The sequence below is a fragment of the Paramormyrops kingsleyae genome, chromosome 22 (genome assembly GCF_048594095.1).
Source record: "Paramormyrops kingsleyae isolate MSU_618 chromosome 22, PKINGS_0.4, whole genome shotgun sequence".
Lineage (NCBI taxonomy): Eukaryota > Metazoa > Chordata > Actinopteri > Osteoglossiformes > Mormyridae > Paramormyrops > Paramormyrops kingsleyae.
The window spans coordinates 19,727,344-19,748,921 of record NC_132818.1 but is presented as its reverse complement, the minus strand read 5'-3'; the positions used below and the strand labels follow the sequence as shown (position 1 = coordinate 19,748,921).

The 21,578-nt window shown below is 43.4% G+C and overlaps 1 protein-coding gene across 3 annotated transcripts; it reads left to right on the top strand.

Moving 5' to 3' along the window:
• Nucleotides 1-1,102: 1,102 nt before the first annotated feature.
• Nucleotides 1,103-14,446, top strand: dhx58 (DEXH (Asp-Glu-X-His) box polypeptide 58). 3 transcript variants are annotated; one of them, XM_072704938.1, is made up of 14 exons: nt 1,103-1,258; nt 1,512-1,618; nt 2,342-2,522; nt 2,797-3,001; nt 3,321-3,511; nt 3,594-3,710; nt 4,786-4,912; nt 5,759-5,950; nt 6,741-6,991; nt 7,464-7,775; nt 8,957-9,147; nt 10,979-11,072; nt 13,282-13,486; nt 13,791-14,446. In XM_072704938.1, exons 3-13 carry the CDS (start codon nt 2,346-2,348, stop codon nt 13,456-13,458), a joined length of 2,034 nt encoding a protein of 677 aa, XP_072561039.1. In that variant the 5' UTR covers nt 1,103-1,258; nt 1,512-1,618; nt 2,342-2,345; the 3' UTR covers nt 13,459-13,486; nt 13,791-14,446. The 3 variants fall into 3 exon arrangements, with proteins under 3 accessions (XP_072561039.1, XP_023691139.1, XP_023691140.1); XM_023835371.2 differs by having other exon boundaries at nt 1,114-1,269; XM_023835372.2 differs by having other exon boundaries at nt 1,116-1,219.
• Nucleotides 14,447-21,578: the final 7,132 nt, after the last annotated feature.

The window sequence follows — 21,578 nt, the reverse complement described above, 5'->3', positions numbered from 1 at the left end:
GATAGAAGAGCAACTTTGACTGAAATAACCACTCGTTACAACCAAGGTATGCAGCAAAGCATTTGTGAAGCCACAACACGCACAACCCTGAGGAGGATGGGCTACAACAGCAGAAGACCCCACCGGGTACCACTCATCTCCACTACAAATAGGAAAAAGAGGCTACAATTTGCACGAGCTCACCAAAATTGGACAGTTGAAGACTGGAAAAATGTTGCCTGGTCTGATGAGTCTCGATTTCTGTTGAGACATTCAAATGGTAGAGTCAGAATTTGGCGTAAACAGAATGAGAACATGGATCCATCATGCCTTGTTACCACTGTGCAGGCTGGTGGTGGTGGTGTAATAGTGTGGGGGATGTTTTCTTGGCACACTTTAGGCCCCTTAGTGCCAATTGGGCATCGTTTAAATACCACGGCCTACCTGAGCATTGTTTCTGACCATGTCCATCCCTTTATGACCATCATGTACCTATCCTCTGATGGCTACTTCCAGCAGGATAATGCACCATGTCACAAAGCTCGAATCATTTCAAATTGGTTTCTTGAACATGACAATGAGTTCACTGTACTACAATGGCCCCCACAGTCACTAGATCTCAACCAAATAGAGCATCTTTGGGATGTGGTGAAACGGGAGCTTCGTGCCCTGAATGTGCATCCCACAAATCTCCATCAACTGCAAGATGCTATCCTATCAATATGGGCCAACATTTCTAAAGAATGCTTTCAGCACCTTGTTGAATCAATGCCACGTAGAATTAAGGCAGTTCTGAAGGCGAAAGGGGGTCAAACACCGTATTAGTATGGTGTTCCTAATAATCCTTTAGGTGAGTGTATATGTAATTACAGAAATTTTAGTGCACTTGTTAAGCCACTTGCACTGCTACACCACTTCTAACAGGCATTTTAATTTTTTTACAACGGAAATGAATTATAAAAACGTAGTCTATATGTTTTTTTGCATTCAAACCATTTTGCCACGGAAACAGAAGAGTCTTCGTTTGTCCGAGTATGGACAGTTTGACGAACCGTAGGTGGCGTGGTCTGGGGCGTCTTCTGTCGTCGTTTGTCTTAGACCCCCTTAAGCAGGGCCACCGCGTACTTTTCTATGCTGTTAACCGAGATTTCATTTTCGTTTTCTGTTCTTGACATTTGAAGTCACATGAGTCGAAGTGTATATTAGGAAGATGCATTTTCTTTGTACACAAAACCATCGGGTGAGAGGAACGGTGACACTGAATTTTAAAGTAGTGTTGGTAAGATCGACGTAAGGCTAATTTTGACCATTCCTAATGCATCTTGTTCTTCAGCAGTGTTGATGCTTTTTGAGTTTCACTCAGTCTTATGAATGAATATGCAGCTTAATTACAGTATAACGATTCGCTGCGGGGTATTGTCAGTCCATGTTGTATGTCTGGTATGTATTTATAAAGTATATGTTTATGTTTTTATGTTTAAACGGGTTGTTTAAACGCGTTGTTTAGCTGTGTCGGTCTGTTTATCTTCTAGGCGACAGTATAGCTGATTTCTGCCATATACTAATATTACACTGCGGTGACTGTTCGGAGGAGCAATTTCCAGAAAGAAGTTCATTAATCAACCCTTCAAGGTTCAAGGTGAGATGAAAGAATCAAGACCAGGGGTCACCAACCTTTTTGAGACTGACCTACTTCACGGGTATACTGTACGAAGGGTTACCAGTTTGAAACGCCCTCCTAAACTTATCATATAATAAATTTCATGTATAATAAACATGTTTTAAATGCTTTTTTAAAGATATTGTCATTTTCAAATCTATATAAATGTAAATATGATTAAATAAGAAAAGCAACAGGATAAAATTAAATTTTAGACACTGCTCACTGGTGAGTTGTGCTATTTTTAGAACAGGTCCGGGGGCCACTCATGTGGTCCTTGGGGGCGTCCTGGTGCCCGCGGGCACTATGTTGGTGACCCCTGATCAAGATAGTGTGGTGACAAGGAAGTAGCAAAATAGTTGGGATGTGTCACGAGATGATTTCCAGAATACGCTGAACAAACTGATAAATCGTGTTCCGTCGACACCCCATGCTCCTGCCATACAGGTTTTATCGTTCGCTATTTCTGCCATCAGGGACGCCCCCCCCCCCCCCCACCCCTCGCGACCCGGCTCGGCGAATGTCGTATCAAAAGGTGTCGCGAGACCAGTGTTTTTTTAGAAGCGTTGCAGAAAAAAAAGTGTGCGAACCACTGGTGTAGATGATATCTGGTTATTTTAATTACTATTAAGAGCCGGCGTGCATGCGCACGCGTTGCCGGCTGCTGCGTTACTGCGTTCCGTTTTTTTCGTTTGGCCACAGTGAGATGGAGGAGATACAGCTGTATGGGTATCAGGCGGAGGTGGTGCGGCCAGCCCTGGACGGAAGAAACATCATCATCTGGCTGCCCACAGGAGGAGGGAAGACGAGAGCAGCCGTGTATGTGGCCAAGAGGCATCTGGAGAGCAAACGTGAGGCCAAGGTGGCTGTCTTAGTCAATAAGGTTAGGCTGCGACTCTACACAAGCAGGCATCCTCACGCCTGTGTGTCTCCAAGCATCTGTAAATATGTCCGTCATATTACATACAGTAATATACAATACTGTGCAATAGTCTAAGGCAGTCACAAGAAATACTGAAAGCTTTTGCTCAGAACAAAAAAAGAAACACAATTTGACATTAGAACATATGCAAATTAAGTGTAATGCAATAAACTAGTAAGAATTTCTTCTGTTCTACAAAAAGTTTGTTGTCATTTATTGCTTTGATCTATCTTAGGTTCATCTGGTGGACCAGCATTTCTCGAAGGAGTTCCATCCTTTCCTCGGCTCTCAGTACAAAGTTGTGCCCATTAGTGGAGAAAGTGCAGAGAAGGACTTCTTCAGCGTGGTGGTGAAGAGCAGTGACGTGATCATCTGCACGGCCCAGATCCTGGAAAACGCCCTGAAGAGCACAGAAGAGGAGAAGCACGTGAAGCTTACAGGTGACCCACCTGTTTCTGTGTGTCTCTCTGTGCTTCATTAATGTCTGCACAGTCTACCACTCTATTTTTTTCTTTCTGGTGGCCTCCAAAAGCTAAGTAATACAGATTAGAACAACCTAGAATATTTGATTGATCTCCATCTTGGTTTGTATCTTACACATAGCGACAAATAATACAGTGAGCAAGTTTCAGCATGGCTGTATTTTACGATATATGGTATATGTGCAAGTTACTTAATGATCTCTCCAGTTTCCCTCATTTCTAAGCCAATGAGACGAATGTCTAGAATCTCACATGTCTGTGTGATGACCACCTTCAGACTTCACCTTGCTGATCATCGATGAATGCCACCACACCCAAAAGGAGACGGTCTACAACAAGATTATGGGGTCCTATGTGGAGCAGAAGCTCACCGGGGAAATGAACTTACCACAGGTGTTGGGCCTTACTGCCTCCCTTGGGACGGGGGGAGCCAAGACTTTCGATGGAGCTAAGAAACACATTTTGCAGGTTGGTCCTTGCAGTCCGATCAGATTCTCCTGTGTGAGAATAAGCTTTCTGCTCATTCACATTGTTCGTTTGTTGTTTGTAGGTTTGTGCCAACCTTGATGCCTCGGCCATCATGTCTTCCGAGGAGCATGCCGTGGAGTTACAGCAGAGAGTCCCCAGACCCATTAAGAAGTATGACATCGTTCAGGAGAGGCTGAAGGTTGGTTACTTTCTCCTAGTGGTGTCCAATGACAGCAGCACTGCGCATGGGCTTATTTTGGACAGCAGCAGGTGTCAGTTCTTGCTGTGAGTTGTAAGGGTAGAATTCCTGTAAATCAGGGGTGGCCAATCTTATCCGCACAGGGCCGGTGTGTATGCGGGTTTTCGCTGCATTAGATTACTAATTAGAGGACTGATTGGCTGAAGAGTCCTCACACCTGGGTTTGAACAGCTGACCTACAAGTTATCCCAAAAACCTGCATACACACCGGCCCTCTGCGGATAACATTGCCCACCCCCTGCTGTAAATGATTGTTGGGCTTATATTCCTTAAGCATAGTTCCATTCTTGTACTCTTGAGTTCAAACACATTACAGATTTACATTTGAACAAGGATTAGGTGCATTTACAAGAAGATGTCCAATGGGGCTTTTCCAAGCCGTATCCGAGCCATACCTCAGAGAGACTAGTTGCAACACGGTTCCAGCTCACTTCGGTTTTCCACTGCAGAAGGGTCGGCGCGGTAATGGTGTTACCGCCTTTGGAGAACCACAGCGACCTAAAACTGAAGAAACACATTTAATGTTCACAGGGCGTATATCATGAGTTAGTATGTGCTAATTTCCACTAGCATGTCTGTGAGAATTGCCATGTTATGTTAGCATCAAATGCTACCGGAGTTAGTATTCACTTGCCTAAATTAGCATTACGAATCCGTTCTGTTTAGTTGTTTGATAGTACTTTTTTTTTAACTAAGAGGTTGGCAAATTTCAAATCCTGAGTTACTGGGAATGCATCAATACAGTTACTACTAATATTGAATTAATGTATAGAATATGCCATTATTTTCCTGTAGATAATCAATGCATATTGATTCAGATCACCATTTTCACAGTTCAGATGTTGGTGACGCAACCAGCTCAGCTTAGCAAGGCCGTGTCAGTGCGGTTATGGCTTGGCTATGCCTCAAATAATTTGCAATGGAAAACCATCAATTCGCGGTATGGCTTGGGTACGGCTCAGTTCTCAGTGGCAGTGGAAAAGCAACACGAGTAACTGGGTACTTTTTGTCTTAGGATCCATTTGGGGACCATGTCAAGTTCATGATGCAGACGATTCATGAGTTCATGGACCTTGAGGATGTCTTTAATGATTTCGGAACACAGGAGTATGAGGCCAGCGTGGTGCTCTTGGAGAAGAAAGGTGAACTGATGGGTGCTAGTCTGGACTGGCTTTGGCAAAGTAGAGCTGTGCTCAGCATTAGCTACGCGAGTCGTGCTCAGCATTAGCTACGCGAGTCGTGCTGAGCATTAGCTACGCGAGTCGTGCTCAGCATTAGGTACGCGAGTCGTGCTGAGCATTAGCTACGCGAGTCGCGCTCAGCATTAGCTACGCGAGTCGCGCTCAGCATTAGCTATGCGAGTCGTGCTGAGCATTAGCTACGCGAGTCGTGCTCAGCATTAGCACCTCCAGGTCATTAATAAAGCCTATGTGTGTGAGCATGGAACCGAAAGAGTTTGTATGATTTTAATGGGTTATGTGATACCAGTGGGCAACCTCTCTGAAGTTGTACAGGATGTGGGCTACAATCATTTTTAGTAGTATGAGAACAGTTTTATGAGGCGAGAGAAGGCAAATGCAGTAATCAAAGCCTTTAGGCAGGTTTTCTTATTTTGATGCAAAATGTTATTTCACCTCAAATTTAGGGAATATAATGCAATTATTTGGGCTTTCCAGATTTAATATGTACAGTATACAATGTAAGTCAGTTTAATGAATAATGAGCACTTATGGATAATGGGTAGAAGCAGCACTCAGCCAGCTATCTATTATAAAAAGCATTATGCTGGTCATTTGAATGATTTCAGTTGTTTAATTCTAAACCACAATACAGCAATTATGAACAGGCGTAAATATTTCATCAGTGCTAGGTTTCGTGGGTTGGGTTTGCGTAGCTTAGCGAGATTGATCATTATGTAGAAAGTGAGGTGTTGTGGATATGGAGCTGGTGTGTGTGATGCTGGCATTAATCCGTCTCTGCTGGACCAGGTGTGGAGCGGAGGAACCGCCAGCTGGCCCAATGTGCCTTGCACCTGCGTCAGTATAACAACGCTCTGCTGATCAACGACACCGTGCGCATGGTGGACGCCCTCAATGTCCTGGACGATTTCTACAGCGACGAGAAGATCAAGCGGATTGGCCTGGATGCCACTGACTGGTTCCTGTTTGGTCTTTTCGAAGGTAGGAAACCAGCCTGTCGTGAGGTCTTTCCTCTCCAGTTATACATCACATTAGATCAGGTTTTGCGCAGTTCTGGTACTGGAGGGCCAGTGTACAACAGTTTGTAGATTTTCCGACTGGCTCACTAGCCAATTACCAGGTTTAGTAGGTATTTTTTATGGGGGAAATCTGCAAACTGTGTTGCAGACCGGCCCTCCAGGACTGGGACTGGAGAACGCTGCATTAGATATTAGTGTGTTGTTGACATGTTACAATACTAATAACTGTCATGCAGGAAGGTTCAGAAGAAGTGTAAATCAAAAAAAATTTTGATTTCATTTTTCACAGGAAAACTGAATGTCTTGAAGGCTGCATGATGCTTGTCTCATGCCTCCTTTCTTTGTGTTTGCATGCTCTCTCGTTGCCTGGGCTTCCTCCTTGTACTGAGTGTCTGTGCGCGTGAGTCCTGCAATGGACTGGCATCCCATCCACAGTGTCCCTAACCTGCCCTGTGCTGCCTGGGGTAGCCTGCCAGTTTTGTCCCCATGACCCTAAACATGATAAGCAGTTTGGAATGGAAGAGGTGGAAATTTCTGGTCCAGAAACTAAAAATCCAGACCAAGATTTTGTTTCGACCAACCAGTTGAGAACTCTGTGACTGTGACTTTTTATACTCAACTGGTTGGTCGAACCAAAATCTTGGTCTGGATTTTTACTTTCTGGACCAGAAATTTCCACCTGTGGGAGATGGCAGATTAATGCCTTTATTCTTTGTCAGCGGTTCTGTTTAATGGTTTCCCTCCTCTTCCAGAAAACAGAACTGAGCTTAAGGCACTGGCGGGCATGGCCCAGCACGAGAATCCCAAACTGGCTCAGCTGGAGAGTACCTTCCTGCAGCAGTTTGACTCGCAGGCTAATTCCCGTGGGATCCTCTTCACGAAGACCCGCGTCAGCGCCCGCTGCTTGTACGACTGGATCTTGGCCAACCGCGCTCTACAGGACACCAGCATCAAGGCTGCGATCCTCACCGGGGCAGGAAATCAGATCAGTCACATGACCCAGGTACCCTGATTCTTCTCTTGGCTGAATGTCTCGTCACCCGCATTTATGTTGATGCAGTTCTAGGTTCTGTGGACCAGAGCAAGAACCAAGAGCTTATGTTATGAACCCTGGTAAACTGGGAAATGTCTTTATGGTAATATTTAACACTACATTTTGGTGCTTTTCTTAACTGGGGCCTTATTTGAGGATTATATTTGAGAATCCTGAGTGTCTGAAAGTGATTAAAGAAGTAAAGGACGTCCAGGGCCTAACAGACTTTGCTTGTGACATCATAACAGAAGCTTATATGTATTGAGTGAAATACATTCAATAATTAGTTACAGCCCAAAGCAAGCTGATGAAAGGTCTTTAATATTTATCTGAGTAGATTATCTGTGCCAATAATATCAAATATGCAAATATGGCATGGCAGGTTCTGGCCGATGTTGTCTGCATAAGTGTTATCCTTTGTGTCTGTGCTCCTGCTCTACAGAATGAACAGAAGCAGACCATCAGACGGTTCCGCGAGGGCCACCTGAACCTGCTCATCTCCACCAGCGTGGCCGAGGAAGGCCTGGACATCCCCGAGTGCAACTTGGTGGTGCGGTACGGGCTGCTGACCAACGAGATCGCCATGCAGCAGGCCAGCGGACGGGCCCGGGCCCAGGGCAGCGTTTACTCCGTGGTAGCATTGGAGACGGGCCGGGAGATTAAGCGTGAGAAAACGAATGAGTACCTGGAGGAGCTGACCCAGCGGGCCATTCATGAGGTGCAGCAAATGAACCCCCGTGACTTCCAGCGGCAGGTGAAGATTGCTTTGTTAGGGTCAACTGTTCATGGCGTCTCCTCCAGTGTTGTTGGTTCTCAGTTTCGCTGCATGGATAGGAACTTTCAGTCTAAGTTCCAGAACCTGGTCCCTGGGAACTTTTGTAGCTCTTGGCCACTTCCATGTGTCGCTTTCACACCGCACAACAGGAACTGGGAACCTTTATGCCACATAAGCATGGGAGACACAAAAAGGTCAATAGGTTCACTTCACACGTAATTTAATGTGAAACTACGCCACCACCCCAAAACCATGAAGGATGAACAAGTTGTTTTGTTAGTTATTGGGGGGATCCATCGCAGTCATAACAGGGCGCAGCGTTTCATTTATATTTTACTTACAGTATATGACCCACGATATGGTCATGATTCTTATTAAATTTAGCCAGCAGATCGATCTTTTGTTTTCCACAAAATAAAAAACGATGTAATGTAAACTTCTAATTAGCCCAATACGTTGTTAGACAAAAGTATATTGGTTATCGGTCAAATTTTTCCAATGCAGAAATATGGAGATGCAAGAAAACAGTATTCATTGATGCATAGAATGTAATTGAACTACAAATATAACTCAACCTGCTCAATATTTGCTCTCCTACTTCTGTCTCTTTTACCCATATTTCTGCCTAACTTCCAAGTTAACGCCAGTGCTTGTGATTAACCTATAAGCAAGGTATCACTGTACAGTAAGCACCACCCCTGTAATTTATGTTCGAGGTAAAAGTGCCTTGTCTGGAGTAGGGACTAAAAAAGGGCTCCAGAACTGACTCTAAGGAACCACAATCAGGCCAAGTTCCTGCGGTGTGAACACGACAAAGGTTCCTGGTTCTGGAAAAAATGTGTCATGTGACATGATTCTGTTTGCCATCCTGCCTCACAGTTACGATCCATATTATATCATGTTTTGCAGTGTGTTTTGAGTGACATTTAACATGAAAGCACACTAACGCATTACTGTCATTATACTATGCTCTATTAGTGTGATCTGCTTTGAGACACGTCCGTAATTCCAAAGCTGTAGAAGCAAACAGGTTGCACATACAAAAATGTCTGCTTTTCAGAACCTGACCCTCGTTTCAGTCAGGGACACCTGTCACTGGGCGTGTTTTTATACCCATGGACAACAGTGTTGCTTGAGGGCCTGTGCTTGTCATCTCTCAGATCATTGAGATACAGGAGGAGACCATGATCATGAAAAGGATGGCAGGGCTAAAGATGAGGCAGAAGCAGAACCGGTACGACCCAGCCAGTGTCACACTGTCATGCCGGACCTGCTACGCCGAGGTCGCCCATGGCAACGACATCCAGCTGGTTGATGACGCGCACTACGTCAACGTCAACCCCACATTTAAGTAAGTGTCCCATTTTTCCGTCAGTTCTTGATGTTTAGTTAACAGAATATGGCTACTTAATTGATTCTTGTTGGAAAATTGAAGAGTAAATTTCTAAAACTCACTCAGTCTACTTGTTTGTCGTTTTTGAGATGAGACCGCCAATGACCTAAAGCCAGGCTTCCTCATCGTATGTTACAGTATTGGGAACCAAAACTCTTTTGGTCTGCATGTAATCCAAAGAAGTACTTTAACTAAATTTCCAAACCCCACTAAGTCCACAGGCTTCTTCTCGAAAACATGTCCTGTGGACTGATTTGAATTTTACAAATTTGCTCTTTAGTTGGGTAGTTTTCACAAACCCCATCTTGCTCTCCATGAGAGACATGGACACATTTAAGATGGGTGAGATCTAGGTTTGGAAGTAGATCAGCCAGCATCTTATACCCTGCAGTTTCATAAGTTCCTATAATTAAAGGTTCTTATATCTGTGTGAGGCAAACCTGATTCTGAAGGAACCCCATTCAAATGCATTTAGCTTGTGTAATTATCACAAAATACTCATTAAATCAGTTTGATGCATGAGAACGTTGATGGTGATCTTGACATACATTATGTCCCTGCTTTTAGTATGTTGGACAGTTCATTTAAAAAGTACAATATCTCCATAAACATATGAAATGGTTTCTCTGGGAGTTTGTTTTGGAAACTGGTTGCTCTCTGCATAAATATTGTATGCTGATGTCTGGATGGTGGTTATACATGAATATAAATGTGAGGTGAGGACAGAAAGAGGAGGGGGGAGAGATGAAATGGGGGAGAACCTCCAATGTCAAGAAGCCTCCTGAAAAGTGATCACCCCCGACAGTTGGCTGATGTCACGCCCCTCTCCGTCCTAATGTGTGCCACGCCCACCTCATTACCTCCTGTTTATCCCTGATTGTTCTCACCTGTGACTCGTTACCCGTAGCTTGTCTGTTGTATTTAGTTCTCGTCTGAGTCAGTCTTCCCCAGACTTGTCATTAATGTTACCCGTCGTCCTTCCCCGTCCTGTGGATTCTCCCTTAATAAACCCCGTTTGCCCTACTTCCTGGCTCCGTATCCCTGCTTCCCGAATCGCCTTCTGCCCGACCGTGACAGCTGGCATGAGAGTTACATCGGCACGCTAATCAACAGTCTCTTGTTGATCGCAAATGAGCAGATTCTGATGACATAAGTTACTGGACAGTTTTTTGAATTCGGGGCAGAGACTTAACCCTCTGCACTATGTGAGTTACTGGCCCCTGGAAGGGGGATTATTTTGAAATTCATTTGAAATTCACAAGATTTGAATGTGGGGTGGAGTGGTGAGGTGACCGGGCGCTCTTCTGTTTATCGGGAAGAATATTGGACATTACCAATATTAAATACAGTAATAATAATGTACATTATTGTATAGTATTGTGTAGTACTACTCTCGCAAATGAAAAAGATTCTGATTTTTTTTTTTTGCGTAATTCTCAAGTGATGATTAAGCAATGGAAATATATGAAAGAACATGGAAAAAAAACATGAAAATCATGTTTTATTTTATACTCCTCAAAGGATCAAGGAACAATGAAAGAACTTAGGTTACTCTTATACATTTCACACGGATCTTACCTCTATGCTGATTACCTGCATTGGCTCACTCTGTGACAGCCTGCTCTAACTCGGCGCGCAGTTTGAAACTTGTGAACCATTTATTTCTGGAAGCGTTGAATAAGACTGATAGCTTAAACCTTGGGTTCCCACTGTACAGCTGAGTTGTTAACTGGTTAGTTAACACATTTACCTTACATTTACCCTTTTTACCATCTCTTTGGGCTTTCAGGAAGTACTACAGAGCTGGGGGACAGATTCATCTGGAGAAGTCATTCAAAGACTGGAATCCAGGCCGTAAAATCAGCTGTGCTGCATGTGGCGTGGTAAGGCCCCGAGGCAGATGTGCATGTAGCTGAGCGAAATGGTCAGATTCCTGCGACATGACAGCTTATACTGCTGCCAAAGAAAATCATGTTTACATTCTGCTTGTATTTGTCTGTGTTTCTGCTTAGCTGTTTCAAAATCTTTCCTCAAGCCCCCCCAGCATTTGCAGTTACCAGCCAGGACACCCATGTATTCGGTGAACTTGAGCACTATCACACTTCATCTGTCTAATCAATACCTCATGAGCTTAGCCAATTAAGCTAATTAATTAAGTGGCTGGTAGTGGAATCTAACAAATGCATGGAATGGCTGGTCTGCCCCCCCCCCCCCCCGAGGAGAGATTTTGCCCACCAAAGCTGCAGTTTAGGCATCTGACAGGGGATCGATAACTTTTTGTAAAACGGGGGAAATTCTTGTTACTTTTAATTGTATTGCTGTCTGCCGAGGCGTCCTGAGGTTGGGGGCATTGAGGGCTGAAACCTTGAATGATTTTAGCTCGGATGATTTGACATGCGTGCTCTCAGTTTGAGAACTTGGGCTGAACCAACTATATCTTAAGGTCCTAATCATTGGTATATATTCTAATCTCAAATAGTGTTGTTTTTTTCTGGCCAAATGTGCACTTACTGCCCAGATAGATGGCTTTAAACTGATTTTCCTTTTAAAACGATTTTCTTGGCCAGTCTAAGACATTTGGCGGATTACGGTATTAAAACCTAATGGTACAATCCATGTCTTTGAAGAAATATCACGGATACTTAAGTTTTCAAGGCATAACAAGATGCCTTAAGGTACACCCCACCCCTCGCTGGAGTTGTTTGCTAGGGTTCAGGCAAACTGGTGACTCTAGATCGTGCTTAGTGTGTGTGTGTGGTGTGTGTGTGTGTGTGTGTGAGAGAGAGAGAGAGAGAGACCACATCACGGTGGGCTGTTCTCCTCCATCCAGGATGCAACCTGCTATGTCTCCAAGGATCATTTGTGACCCTAAGCAGATGAGTACTTATTAAAAACGGGTGGATGAGTTAATTATCGCGTCATGCTCTGGAGGGCAGCTGAATTTATTTGCCGGGCCATAAAAGACAAGCAATTACGCAGAATTTAAGCTCCTGAATATAAATCCTTTAAGAGCACTTGGCTCAGTGAAAACATTTTTGAGCTGGTGTATATTTTTAGAACTGGAAAAATTAACAAAGCATTAAAGAGAAAAGGGAAGACTTGTATAGTGACTAAACAAATGGTGACATGTCCTTGAATTTATGAGTGTGACATCCTGGGTTCCGGCGTGACACAAAAGGGAGATATTATTGGTTTATGCTGGAATTTAGAAATCGAGTTCATTTCCTTCACATATTTTGCTTGTGGAGATGTTTTGCTTGTGGAGATGTTTTGCTTGTGGAGATGTTTTGCTTGTGGAGATGGTGTCTCTCCTTATCCACAGTCCCCTCCCTGCTTTGGGGTAATGATGCGCCCCTTATGCTCTGACCTTGTACAAAACAACTGGCTTTGTTTTAAATGCGGATCCAACTCCTACATAGTTGAGCCTCCATGAAGACAGAGTTTGAGTGTTGTTCTGCCAGTCACAATCACATATTATTTCTTCCATCATGGAATCCATTTGCACTGCAAAATGAATTCTCTATGCTTGTGCTTGCAAGCTGCATACAGTACCAGTCAAAAGTTTGGACATGCCAAGCCACCTACAAAGGAGATATGGATTGATAGTGTTGCATCACATGATCTGGCCACCTGGAGGAGTTTAACTGGAGAGTGAAGGAAAAGCAGCCAATGAGAGCTCAGCATATACAGTATGTGGGACCTCCTTAGAAGACTAGAAGGCCATCTAATGAAACTGGCATAGAGATGACAGTAGGGGCAGCCAGTCCCTGGGGCAACTGGGGCTAATGGCCTTGTTCAAGGGCCCAATGGTGGGATCACTCTGCCGACCCAGGGATGTTAACCAGCAACTTTCTGAGTCCCAACTCGCAGAACTTCCTCCCCAGCAAATTAATATTTTTCATTTAATACTTTTTTGGTCAGTGCATAATTCCATGTGTTATTTTATAGTTTTTATGTCTTTATAATTATTCTAAAATGTAGGAAATGGTACGAATAAGCCTTTCTATAGATAGGTGCGGCCAAACTTTTAACTAGTACTACACGTTGTCTGAATTGGTCTGTGTGGTAAAAGCAGTATGTCTGTGTGCACAGGAGTGGGGTATGGAGATCATATATAAGAATGTCACCTTACCCAACCTGGCCATCAAGAACTTCGCCCTGGTGACAAAGGAGGGTACCCGTCCTGTAAAGAAGTGGAAGGACATTCCTTTTCCCATAGAAGAATTCAGCTACACAGACTACTGCCTCGCCCATTTCCCCGACCTTTGATAAGGTGGATAACATGGCATCTCAAGTTCTCAAGCCATGATTTCCGGACACCCCCCACCCCCCCCCCCCCCCACCCAGAAAAGGCTTCCAATTTGGCACCTTCGACTAAATACTACAGTTCAATTATTGTGAATTTAAACAAAGCACTAGCACTTTTAAACAAATTTAAATTATGTCTTTTAAATAAAATGACTTACTGACGGTCTTATTCAATGCTTACCTTTTTTAGCAATTTTTTAAATATACAACCGTGGAAAAAAGACCACAGCACAATTTTTGTTTCACTCATTTCTCAATTCATGGGTGTGCGTCTGTGAGTGATATATTTTTTTTGCAAAATGCAGCCTGGTTCTTCCTTGCTTCTCATTAATGAAGTGCTTCTTCCTTGCTTTATGGGGCTTTAGTCCTGCTTCCAGGAGCCTGATATGAACTGTCCTAGCAGTGCACTTCACACCTGCACTTAATGTTCCCCATTCCTTTTGAAAGTCACTCGATGTCATCCTCTGATTTACGAGGCACTGCCGGATAAGCTGACAGTCATCTCTGGCATTAAGAAGTTACTTCTGCCCTCTACCTGGCTGGTTCCTGGTCGTTCCCAGTGTCTCCTGCTTCACCTTGTTCTTGTGTACTGCTGTCTTAGAAACTACGAGCCTGGAAGCAGCCTGCTGCTCAGCGTAGCCTTCTGCCAGCAGAACCAGGATTAAACAAGGATTTTAAAATGCAGATTTGTTTAACAATGTAGTCTTAATTTCTACCTCAGCTGTAGGTATAGCCTTATTTACTTGTGATTACTATTACTAACCACTAGATGTCACTGTCATACATAACCTTATTTTCCCATCAACATTCATTCTGTGGATGACAGACTATTTTAATGTAACTGCTGTTCAAATATGAATGGATTTACAGCAGATAAAACCCATGTACGCATGGAAAAATGTATGACCTGTATGTGCATGAAACAAAAAATAAAACTGATGAAAGGTGATTGATTCTCTCCACATGTTTTTTTGAATAAATGTATTTGAATCCATGCTGTAGCTGTAGCATGCATCAGCCATTAAACTGAACAGGCAACCAATCAGATTTACGTGGTGTAATATTCAATGATTATCCCCCATTGTGGTAGCAACTGTGAGTACAATTTGTTTGGACCACCAGAGGGAGCTCTTGGTCTTTTAATCCCTATACTTTTAACTACAGTGTAAAAATTTCCCACTGTCACGTTGATTATAACCTATAAAATACGTGATAGAAATAGCTTTGTGTTATCTTGCTTAAACGAAACAGTAGACAAATGTAAACAGCAGATGTTAATGTGGAATGTAATTATTGTGATAAGGGATTACAGCTTCATATAAGCTTCCATTGAAGGGTTATATTAATCACAGGTGCTAACAGATTTAAATAACATTGCATTTCTAGACATAACATTATATTTCTAGACAAATACAGACCCGTGAATGTCTCAATACACATCATAAAATTGTGACTTGCGTGGAAAAAATAATTTTGCATTTGAACCCGTGTTAACGATGTCAGAATAATCAGCTACCACTGTGTGAGTCAAGTACGACATTGGTAATGGTAGACATTGTGCTGTATCATCCATGGTGTTAGATCACTGTTCTTAATCAGCATCAGCCCAGGGATTGATGTTTAGCTTGTGTTCGTGCTGATTGTCACGAAGGACTCGAGGGCAGGCATCAGGAGAACAGAAGGGGCTTCATTAACAAGACAGGAGCAGAGAAACAAGCAGGACTGTGAGGGGTCAAAATGAGAAGACTAACTCTGGGATGGGCACAAGCAACAGGAAGACTGCCGTTAATGACCGGACTGGGGAACACTGGGCTGGGAAGCACGCATGTGCGGGACTAACGAGGGACTGATACCATTCAGATGTTGACATTTACCACACTTGGATTGGGGGTAACGAACAGAACACAGCTGGGAAGAAAGCGAGAGGATTACGGAGGACCAACAGCGACCCCTGCTGGTCATACCGAGGGATGGACAGGACTGGGCGCGACACTGATAAGGTTGCTGGCCGAATGATCTTTCTAGCCGGCCTCCAGGTCATGGAGACCATAGTGCTGAGACTTTGGAGCGGGAGTCAGCAAGACAGAACATGTAAGGTTATGGAATTACATGGCTAGCACGATGTTTTGTTAATACTCTCCTTGCAGTTGTATCAGTACACAAAGGGTTGGATGGTCCATGTTAACTGGAGAAAGGGTTGGAGAAAGTTAATTAGTCCATGTTAATTGGAGAAAGCTTCAGACTGTCACAGTTTGGAACACAGATGCACTTATCATACAATATGTGGAGCGTACTGCTTTTATACTTCTGGTCTAGCGTGGATCATGGCTAGCATTTATACTATTAAAATCATTTTGGTCGTGAGGGTTCTTTCTGAGGGACAAAAGCTTCGACGGACAACCTTGTTTGGATTTCGCAGCCCCTGCTGAACAGGCTGTCTTTGCCTAATTACGAGGCAGTAGCTGCGTTTTTCCCTCTGGCTTTTGTTCTGTTCTCATTTTATCCTGGAGTTACGGTTTTCAAAAGCACTGAAGTGACTGCTTTTGAAATCTGAGGCTGGATTCGGCCCGGTCATAAGGTGGTGCTCAGGAACACCGCGTCGCTAAAGTCCGTTGTTATCGTTATCACGGTACCTGACAAATGTGTTTTTTTTTTTGTTGTTTTTTTGAAATATGATCTTCCTTCGACCATGAAATATGCCCGGAAGATGAATCATGTCATTACTGGCAGTGCTGTGTAGAGGTTGTTTCCTTTGGCCTGTGGTGTAGAGCCATGTGTCGGTTGAGTCGAGGGCGAGCTCAAGAGTTCGGTTGTGACGCGGTGCGAAAGTAGGAATGCACTCTCTGGATGACGGCACTTGGATGAGGTTGTAGGGGAAGTGGCTGGCACTAGCAGATGGGCCTTGGGCAGTGGCGGGGGGGGGCGCCTTTCGGCAAACCGTGCTCTGGGTGATAAATCAGGCTGGCCGAGCCGCTGCAAACTTCACGTTTGCTGCTGCCTGGCTGTTACATGACTGCTCTGGTTGTCCTCCACTCGCACGCCATAAGGGTCAGACTCCACAGTCTGATACAGGCGCTCCTCCACTTACGATGGGGTAATGTTCCGATCGATCCATCGTAAGTGGAAAATATCGTAAGTGCAATATAGCTTCTTTTTTTTTTTTAAACTTTATTTATAACAGATTTTCAAACAATTTTTCTGAAAATACAAAATAAACCAGAATCCACAAACAGTATATGTATATATATAAAAAATAATAATAAAATAAATAAATAAATAAATAAAAATAAAGTGCAATATAGCTTTAATATGGTAAGTAAATAAATAAGCAAATAAATAGTTACTGTCACTGAATAAGTAAATAAATAATTACTAAGTACCAGTAATTGAAAAGTAAATAAATGAGTGCAAGTTTATTTCGGTAAACACGGGACAAAAAAGACTGTACGGTACGTTGTTAAACTTTGTATCAGATGTTTATGTTCGTTATCGCTACAGAGACAGGAAGCGTGGCTGCGTGACCTCTGCCATCGCCCGGCATCAAAAAAAGTACTGCATGAAGTCGCCAGCCCAGGAACAGATCAAAATTCCAAATTGACTACCGAATGTGCATGGCTGTCGCAACATCATGAAGTCGAGATAACGTGAGTCGAGCCATTATAAAGTGAGGAGCATCTGTACAGACGGCTGTAGTGACATTACAAGGTGCTCATTATCACCGCCTCACAAGCGTGGCTAATTATGATGATGGAGCATGGGCGTCCTGCTGGCTCGCCGGCTAGCCATGAGTTGGCATGTTCTCCTTGTTTCTGCGTGGGCTTCCTCCCGGTGATCCAGTCCCCTCCCACACCGAGAAGGCATCTTCGGAGATGTTTGGCATAAGCAGTTAACTGAATCTTCCATGTGCGTATGTCACAGTGAGTCCTGCAAGGCTATGCTACTATGAACGTGTGCGAACAGAAGCTCCACACCAAAGTCGGCCGCACCATCGATCTCTCCTGCACGTGCTTTACTTACCCCGAGTCAGCAACTTTGGTCGAGAATGCGAAAATATTTGCATTTAAATTAAACATGGGTTAGTGTCCTGCATCAGGCAGATCGCTCATCCATGGTACACACCATGGTCTTTTTCTTCCAGAAGAAGCTCCAAGCTGGATAAATGGATGAAAAAGTAGGATTTCAAGATTGCAGATTTTGGTAACATGCCATTCTGAGCCTGATGCTGGACACTCTATATACTCTCTGAAACACTATGACGAAATAAGTTTCTATTTATTTAATATATTTGATATATTCATTCATTCATTCCTTCTCCACCGCTCAGTCTAAGCAGGGATGCCCAGACCTCCCTCTCCCCAGCCACCTCCTCCAGTTCCACCGGGGGAATCCCAAGGCGTTCCCAGGCCAGTCGAGAGATATCATCTCTCCAGCGTGTCCTGGGTCTGCCCCAGTGTCTTCTCCCAATTAGACATCTCCAAAGCACCTCCCCAAGGAGGTGTCCAGGAGGCATCCTTGATAGATGCCCGAACCACCTCAACTGGCTCCTTTCGATGCGGAGGAGCAGCGACTCCACTTTGAGCTCCTCCCGAAGGCTGAGCCCAGACACCCTGAGAAAGAAACTCATTTCTGCTACTTGTATCCATGATCTCATTCTTTTGGTCACTAGCAAAAGCTTATGATCATAGGCAACGGTGCGTACATAAATACACCGATAAATCGATAGATTTAAATGTAATATATTTTTTAAGCTGAAATATTTTGCAATGAATGTTACTTACTTATAGGTAATGTTGTTCTATAGTTTACTGCACCACTGTCAGATCGTGCTAGATGTTCATTCTGCCCTTTATAGATCTCGCTATGGTCCCTCATTCCATCCGCCCAGCCCACGGCTGTCTCACTGATCTTCAGTCTGCCTGTTGCAAATGCAATACGATTAACAGAGGACTTGATTCCATCTTCTAATCATGACTTGTCTCCGTAATCATGTCTGCAATTAGTTCCCTGACACCAGTGTCTGAGGCTGGTTCTGCGCACAATAATTACAATTAGCTCTTTTGTCACAATTACGGTTACAGCACAAGCGTAACTGAATACAAGTGCAAATCGGGAGGGAACCGGACAAATGAGATGTGTGAAGACAGCAAGCTGGACAAACGGCGGTGATCTGGTGTCTTCGAGTCAGTGTCCACCCCTTATTCTGTCTTTTGAATACCACCAAGCATTTCACGCAGTGAACCCATTTAGCGACGGAGTTTGGTAATTCAGGTACAGAGAGTAAAAGTCCAGACCGGGATTTTGTTTCAACCAACCAGTTGAGTACTCTGTGACTGTGACTCTTTATGCGCAACTGGTTGGTTGAAACAAAATCTTGGTCTGGACTTTTACTCTCTGGACCTGAATTACCCAACTCTGTTTAGAGATCAGCTTTGAAGCCATGCTCGGCCTGCTGACTACCTTTTCAAAGAACGAGTGCACATTATGTGATCATGGGATGTGTTAAGCTAGGTTGTTGCATGTACCCCCTCAGAAACTGCCAAACCCCCCCCCCCCCGGGATTTTCACACAGTACGGTGTCCTGAGTTTACCAGGAATGGTGTGACGAACAGGAAGCGACCACCCGATGGCATTTCTGTGACCGAGAACACCTTGTTAACGGTCAGACTCATTAAAGCTAGCAAGAAGGCCAGAGGTGTGAAAAAACAACAGCTTAATACAACAGTACTGTGCAGAATCGCTTCTCTGAACATGCAACTCCTTTAACCTTGAAGTGGTTCTGGGGGCAGAAGTGGGCCTTTCCTGGTGCTGCCTAATAAAGTGGCCACTAAGTGTGTATTTATAAATATTACATAAAGACAAATTTGGCGTAAGTACATGTGATGAATATCTATATGCTTACTGAACCTACAAATACGAGAAACTAATTTCACGGCTTTGAGACTCTGAGACACAAGGAAACGCGAGTCTTGCCAGGTATTCCTATTAAAGGTTAATTCACTTTAAGATCTTTGTAATCAGCCTTTTTGCCAATTAAACAACACAAAAGTGGGTATTGGTCTTACATGGAATTCGTTTTTTTTTTTTTATAGATCCATGAAGGCAGAATTAATATAAGGTAAAAGATTTGTGACAGTCCTTCACAGGTGCCAGCTCAGACAACCTGCTGGGGCTGTGAGTCCTTCAATTCCATTTTGAACTATTTGTGTTTGTACCCAAGCTACAATGATCCCATTACAAGAACATGAAACTGTGACATCATCAGGGGAAGATATGTCCTACAGTATATCTGTGATTCACATAATGGACCATTCAGCATGTGTTCCTGGAGGAAATTCGATTGCCAAGAACATGCAGGAATGTTGCTGCCACACCAGGTAATTTCATCATGGAAGAACTTATAAAGTAAACGTATAATATATGAATAATTTCCCTTAAACTGAATACTTCTAATTCAGTCTTTGCTACCCCCCCCCCAAAAAAAAAGTGAGACTACAATGAATTTGATCTGTTTTTTTACCCATCAGTAAAATTATGTAAACATATTGACAGGGTTGAGCAAAGACCTTAAAGAACAATAACAGACGTTCAAAATTCTGGAATTTCTTGTCACTCAAACCAAGCATTAGAAATATTCTTTTTAAAAGTGTGCTTATGTTGGCATTGAATGCAGTCTGTTACAGCAGAAGGAAGAGTTAACCATTTGAAAAGGCTATTACATGTTCTAATGTCATCTAGATAAAAGGGAAAAGGATTATTTGAGTCTCCGGATAGACCTGGCTTTGTACTGCTCGCCGCTGTTGACTTTGTGCTACAGAATGACACTGAGACTCCATAATAGATTAGAGAAGCTTCATCTCCAAAACAGCAATTAACATCTAATCGAGCTTCTTAATTACCCCCTTTAAATTCTGAGTCTTTGGATCCTCCTTTGAATTGTAAATGTGACCAGTGTCTACTCCTTATCAAGGCACCATCCTACGTAACTGCGCGCCCAGCAGCCATGAGTCATAAACAGACGGTTCATCTTCAGCCCGATGTGAATATTTCATGTCGAGGTGACCAATTTGGACGAAATTTGAACCAGAACTTGAGCGTGTTCGTGCTGAAGTAGCATCATTGAGTTGAACCCAGCAGGCAAATTAAATAAGATAATAAGCTCCTATGATGTTGCTTGGGTTATGTGATGAAGCAAGAAAATCGTTTCTCAGATAGACGGCCAAAGCACTATAAGCACTCCCACGTAAAGCAAATAATGTTGGCAATCTAGTAAAAATGGTGAGTGTCAAGGCTTTTAATATATTAGACAGTAAGCTAACATTGGGTACTTGTAGCTAACACGTTGAATGCAGAAGAAATGTCCAGGAGTAAAGATCTGTGTGACTGCGTCAGAACATCTCCACAAACTACAAACCTGTGACTGGATGTGGGGTGTCAATACGAAGGTATGAACCAACGAAGGGGCTACTGTGGCAGAAATGGCAGATTATTCCAGTGATCACCATTAAAATTATGTGTCATAACTGGCTCTGACCCAGTTTTCTGGCCATAATGCTAAAGTGATCCATGTAGCAGGAACACAACTACGAATTTATGTTATTTCCTTAATCAATGTCCTAATCAAATTCTTAATGTGTAGCGATTTGCTAATGACTAAGGCATGACGGTGGCATCTTCACGGTTGTTGCGCAAAGCCGACATCAACCCATGATGACATGACGCGTATGTGTCGGGGTAAAGAAGTACATTGATTTTAAATCTCACTATACAATTAAAATTTACCAGGGTCTGTCAAGTATTGCTCTGTGGAAATGGCATCTGTAGAATATAGGCAAAGAAAGACACACTTAGGAGAGGGTTCCGAATGGTATGGTGTGCTGGAGATGGGTTCCTTTAATCGCGATAGTGCAACGACCATCGCGATGTGGCACCCGGGACCCAAATAATCATTTTACAGGGTGGTTTGGGAAAAGCTCATTTATATTCATGAGAGCAGATACCTGATTGGCCGGTGAATGCCTTAGACAAAATGCATAAGAAACCATGCTAATCGCTAACTACCAGAACCCATAAGTCATAATAAT